The sequence below is a fragment of the Marmota marmota genome, unplaced genomic scaffold, assembly GCF_001458135.2.
Source record: "Marmota marmota marmota unplaced genomic scaffold, marMar, whole genome shotgun sequence".
In the NCBI taxonomy this organism is placed as follows: domain Eukaryota; kingdom Metazoa; phylum Chordata; class Mammalia; order Rodentia; family Sciuridae; genus Marmota; species Marmota marmota.
Genome location: NW_026000101.1, coordinates 6,012,799 through 6,017,902, shown reverse-complemented (window position 1 = coordinate 6,017,902; position 5,104 = coordinate 6,012,799). Strand labels below are relative to the sequence as shown.

At 48.3% G+C, this 5,104-nt stretch overlaps 1 protein-coding gene across 1 annotated transcript in view; it reads left to right on the top strand.

Annotated features, from left to right (window-relative positions):
• LOC125610673 overlaps positions 1–4,697 on the top strand; it is a 21,576-nt gene extending 16,879 nt beyond the window's left edge. Inside the window, exon 2 of the mRNA XM_048783243.1 lies at positions 2,740–4,697. Within this exon, the coding sequence (XP_048639200.1) occupies positions 2,740–2,881 (142 nt within the window). The 3' untranslated portion in view covers positions 2,882–4,697. The remainder of the gene's footprint in view (positions 1–2,739) is intronic.
• Positions 4,698–5,104: the final 407 nt, after the last annotated feature.

Sequence of the window (5,104 nt, the reverse complement as noted above, 5' to 3'; positions counted from 1 at the left end):
AAAAAAAAAAAAAAAAAAGGAGGGTAAGGCAGGAATGTGGTTTAAAAGGGGAACAGGGACTGAAAATATAGGTCAGTGCTTGCCTATCATATATGAGGCCCTGGGTTCAAGGCCCAGTATCAGAGAGAGAGAGAGAGAGAGAGAGAGAGAGAGAGAGTAGGAAATTCTATAATTTACAAAAACATGGATAAACCTGGAGGACATTGTGTCAGGTGAAATAAACCAGACACAGAAAGACAAATGTTGCATGATTCCACTTACATGAGCTATCTAAGATAGTCAAACTCACAAAGCAGAGTAAGATGATGGCTTCCAGGGGCCGGGAAGGGGAAGGAGGAGTAATTGCTCAATGTGTACAAAGCTTCAGTGTTGCAAGATGACTGATTATTAGAGTTGGGCTTCACTGCACAGTGCCTGTGGCTCACAGGATGGTATTCTGCACTCTAAAATGTTTAGAAAATAGATCTCATGTTAAATGTTCTTACCACAGGAAAAAAAAAAGAAGACACAAGGAACTATTGGGACATGTTAAGAGCTGGGGTTATGGCAGTGATGTCATGGGTGTGTACGTGTGTCCAAACACATCAAGATTTGTGCATTAAGCTGGGTGCACACCTGTAATCCCAGTGGCTCAGGAGGCTGAGGCAGGAGGATCATGAGTGCAAAGCCAGCCTCAGCAAAAGTGAGGCACTAAGCAACTCAGTGAGACCCTGTCTCTAAATAAACTACAAAATAGGGCTCGGGTTGTGGCTTAGTGGCTGAGTGTCCCTGAGTTTAATCCCCAGTACCAGAAAAAAAATATGTATATAAAGATTTATATGTCAAATATGTGCATTTTTTGGCAAATCTATTATATCTCAATAAAACTAAAAAGGTTAGAGTATGATACCTTTTATAAAGCTCAAAGCAAGGAAAGAAAGTAAAAGAAATAGTAGATTGTTTTTCTTACCTGTACTTTCAGAATGAAACCATGAAGAAAATGAAGGAAATACGGAACAGAAGGTTCAGAACAGTGGCCATGGGTGAGGGCTGAGGGGGCCATCTGGGGAAGAGTTAGGAAAGGGTCACACAGGTGGATACAACTGTTCTAGACACGTTCCTATCCTTGACATGGGTGACGGATTGTGTGTACTTGTTTTTTTAAATTGTGTCTCTTAACTTACATATATAGTACATATATCTTTTCTCTACATCACATGTTGGCTCCTAATCCTACTTTCAATTTCAGAAAATGCAAGAGAGCATGGTAAAAATGCCCCAATAAACTGAGTGAGGCCAGGAGCAGTGGCCTGGAGGTCTGGAGCATCAGCTCAGGAGGCTGAGGCAGGAGGATCACGAGTTCAAAGCCAGCCTCAGCAACTTAGTGAAGCCCTGAGCAACTTAGTGAGACCCTGTCTCTAAATAAAATATAAAAAAGGGCTGGAGATGTGGCACCGTGGTTGAGTTCAATCCCCAGTACCAAAACAGAAAGTAAGTAAATAAATAAACAAACAAATAAATTAAGTGAGACCTAAATTAGAGCCCCTGATAGCCCTGGAGAACGCAGGGTTTCAGGGCGCATGCCACTCTCCCCGGGAGCTCTTCTGTTGACACCTAGTACAGTTCCAGGCCGTATTCATTCAGCACCCATTCTGAGTCCCAACTCTGTGCCAGTGGTTTGGGGATAAAGAATTGGTCCTTGCTGTGGAGTTGGGAGAGTGTGAAATGGTGGGACCCAGAAAGACCAAGTGGAATGAAGTCATAGAACCAGGTCCCGTGTCTTCTGGACCCCAATGACTCTGGGGGGCGCGGGCACACTGTTGGCAGGGGCCGCGCTCTCCTCACTGACCTGGATGGCCTCTTCTGCATGGGCCTCCCTGTGGCTCTCTGCCCGAGAGGTGGCATCATTGCACTGTTCCCCTCCTTCAGCCCACTGTTATACAACTGTCTGCTGTCTGACTTCCCAGCCCCAGTGCCACACTCGGGACATGGCAAGGCGGGGTCCATGGGCTGTCGGAGGCCTTTGGAGTATCCTGACCCTGACGTGTTTTCTGGCAGCTTTGACTACGGCGGGAGCACTCACTCTACTGCACTGATGCAGGGTCTGACTCTGGACCCTCGCTGAGGAATGCTTACCTTGCTCACTGTGCAGCAGGGGAGTCCTAATACAGAATGCTATGTTTGGGGACAGAGCGCTGTCAGAACACTGGCAAGCGCCATTTCCTGTCTCCCTTGACAAGAAGTCATTCCCCTGTTGGTGCAAGGTCAGCCTACGTAGCAGTTTCTGAACTCTTGGTGTCTGGACTCCCATAAGATGGTATGTCTATATCGCCTCTGGCCTACCGTGGCTGTTGTATGTAAATTGGCACCTACCCACTGTAAGAGCTATTTTTGCTGCACAATAAGGCAGATGCTGTTCTTGGAAACCATCTTCCGAGGGGTTTCTCTGTGCCCCCAAGCTCCCACCGTCAATGCTGGAAGGGCAGGCCCCCAGCACTCCACTTGCTAGAAAGTCCAAGCTCCCTCTCTCAAAGGGAAAAGTGGTCCCCTCAATGCCAGGTGATGCCCCTCAATGCCCCTCAATGCAGTGCTGTCCCAAACAGTCTGGGGTAAAACCTTCATCTTAAAACAACCTCCTCGTGTGTTCTGTGTGAGCTTGCCTCCCTGGGACTTGGAGTGTAATTCTCGAGGTTTCTGCTCCATTTTGTGTCACTGGGTGCTTGTCCTTGCTGCTTTTAATGGAATGGCTTTTTCTCCTAGGTCCCCCCTGCTCAAATGGAAGCCTGTGAGGGAGACCATCCTCCATCCCCATGTCGCCAGGGCCTGGCAAGGGGAGCTGCGAGGAAGAAGCCCTTTCGGGGTTCGGATGGGATCTCCCTTCTCTTGGGCTTTTCTCTTCTAAGCTGCAGAGTCCCGACACTCTCCCTGAGCTGCTTGTGTGCGCTGGATCTCAAAGCATCTCAAAGAGGCCCGAAAGCCACATTCTGTAATCAGGGTGTGTGCGTGCGCGCGCACACGTGTGTGGATGCATGAACATGCAATCTGGTTATTCTGGTTACACAGCATCGCGCTGAAAGCCCCAGAGCACCAGGTTGTCCTCATTTAGGAGTTGAAAAACAACAACCCCTTCCACTCGTGCAGAAGTGCCTGATGGCTTACTCAAAGTGCTTCTACAACTACTTACTGAGGTCAAAACTCAGCCATCTTGGGACCTGGGGACCACTCCCCCTCCTGGCTCCACAGATGGGGAAACTGACACTCAGATAGGAAAACTGACTTGGCCAAACTCAGACAGACCCAGGTCTCCCAGACCCAAAGTCAGAGACTCTCTGGACCAGGCAGCAGGTCTGTGGACGGGGTTGCACGGTGCTCAGGGCGCGTGTTTAGATGCATTGAAGGTCTCTCCTGCCCTGGCTCACTGCTGAGCCTCTGTTCTGGTCAGGAGCTGGTTCCTGGGGATGGTCTGAACTGGAAATGAACACTGCACGGTAAAAAGCAGTGCTCTGTGTCATTCAACAACACAGCCCCTTACAGCCTCTGCTCAGTCTAGCCCTGTGCTGGGCACTTTCACTTTCAGGTTATCTTAGCTCTGGGTCCCATCCAGGAACTCACAGAGGAAAGACATGGGACCCAACTAGAAGTGGGAGATGATGGGAGATGCTTCTGGAGGAAGCAAGCCCCAGCAGATCTTCAGGATGAGGAGCATTCACTGGTCAAGGGGCTCAGTGAGTGAGGGGACAGAGAGGCAGGGAGAAGGGCCTTCAGCCAGGGAGAGAGTGAGCAATGACACATTTCATGTCTGGGCATCCCACCTCCACGATTTTTACTACATATGACCATCACCGGCAAAACGTTTACATAATATTTTATTGGACTATTGTTTTAAGACTTGAACACGTTTGTTTAAAAGTGACACACCGTATCATGCATTTACTTGCTCACTTCCTTTGTCCTAATACACGTTAAAGTAAATGCCTAAGTAGCCAAGTGAGAGACAGTCATCCTTTTCTTCCTGTCCAATTGACTGGACATCCAGGGAGAACGGGTACCACATTTGGGAATCACTGAACAAAGTCAGGGCTGTGAGTAAGAGCGTGGGGGTTGCAGGCAATGCTGATCGAGCAAGCATGAAGCTCAGAGCGTGGTGTGTGGATGGACGGCAGACGGGGCCTGAACTTGAAAGGGCTTGCATGCTGGCTCCAGAGCCAGGCTGGGATCATCACAGAGCTGGGAATGGAGAGCCCCTGAGAGGCCGTGCTGTGAGCACTCCCAAGGGAAGGGGAAAACAGAACTCCTGGTTGTGTGGCTCAGATTGTCTTCTGGAGGTCTTATTTTATTTAATTATCTATCTATCTATCTATCTATATTTATTTTGGTACCAGGGATTGAACCCAGGGGTGCTTTACAATTGCTTAGGGCCTTGCTAAATTGCTGAGGCTAGCTTTGAACTTTCAATCCTCTTGCCTCAGTCTCCCAATCTGCTGTGATTGTAGGTGTGTGCCATCATGCCCAGCTTTCAGAAGTCTTATTTAGGATAAACTGTGAACTTCAGTTCTCAGGAAACCTCAGGGAGGACAGATCTCCAACTCAAACTGAGCCTTAGAGTCAGAAAACCATCATCTTTGGGCAAGTTGTATTATGACTCTTTTTTTTTTTTTTTTTTTTGTGGTACTGAGGATTGAATCACCCAGGAGCATTCTACCACTGAACTACACACCCAGCCCTTTTTATTTTTTATTTTAAGGTAAGTTCTCTCTAAGTTGCTAAGGCTGGCCTTCAATTTGCAATCCTCCTGCCTCAGCCTCCCGAGTAGCCGGAATTTCAGGCATGTGCCACTGTGCCCAGCAGTATACCTCTTTTTATCCTAAATGTATGTCAAGGCCCCTGAGGCAGGACCAGAAGATTTCAGGTCACAAGTCTCCTTGAGCACTTCCTTCCAGGTCCATGGAATTATCCGTTTGGGGGCTCTGATGATGCTTTGCTGTGGGGAGCTGTGTGATTTGGGTTGTTCAACAGCATTCCTGGCCCCATCCATGGAAGCCAGTAACATCTTCCCAGTTACAACAACCAAAAATATGTGAAGACATTGCCAAATGTCCCCCAGGAGAGGAGGAGCATGTCACCT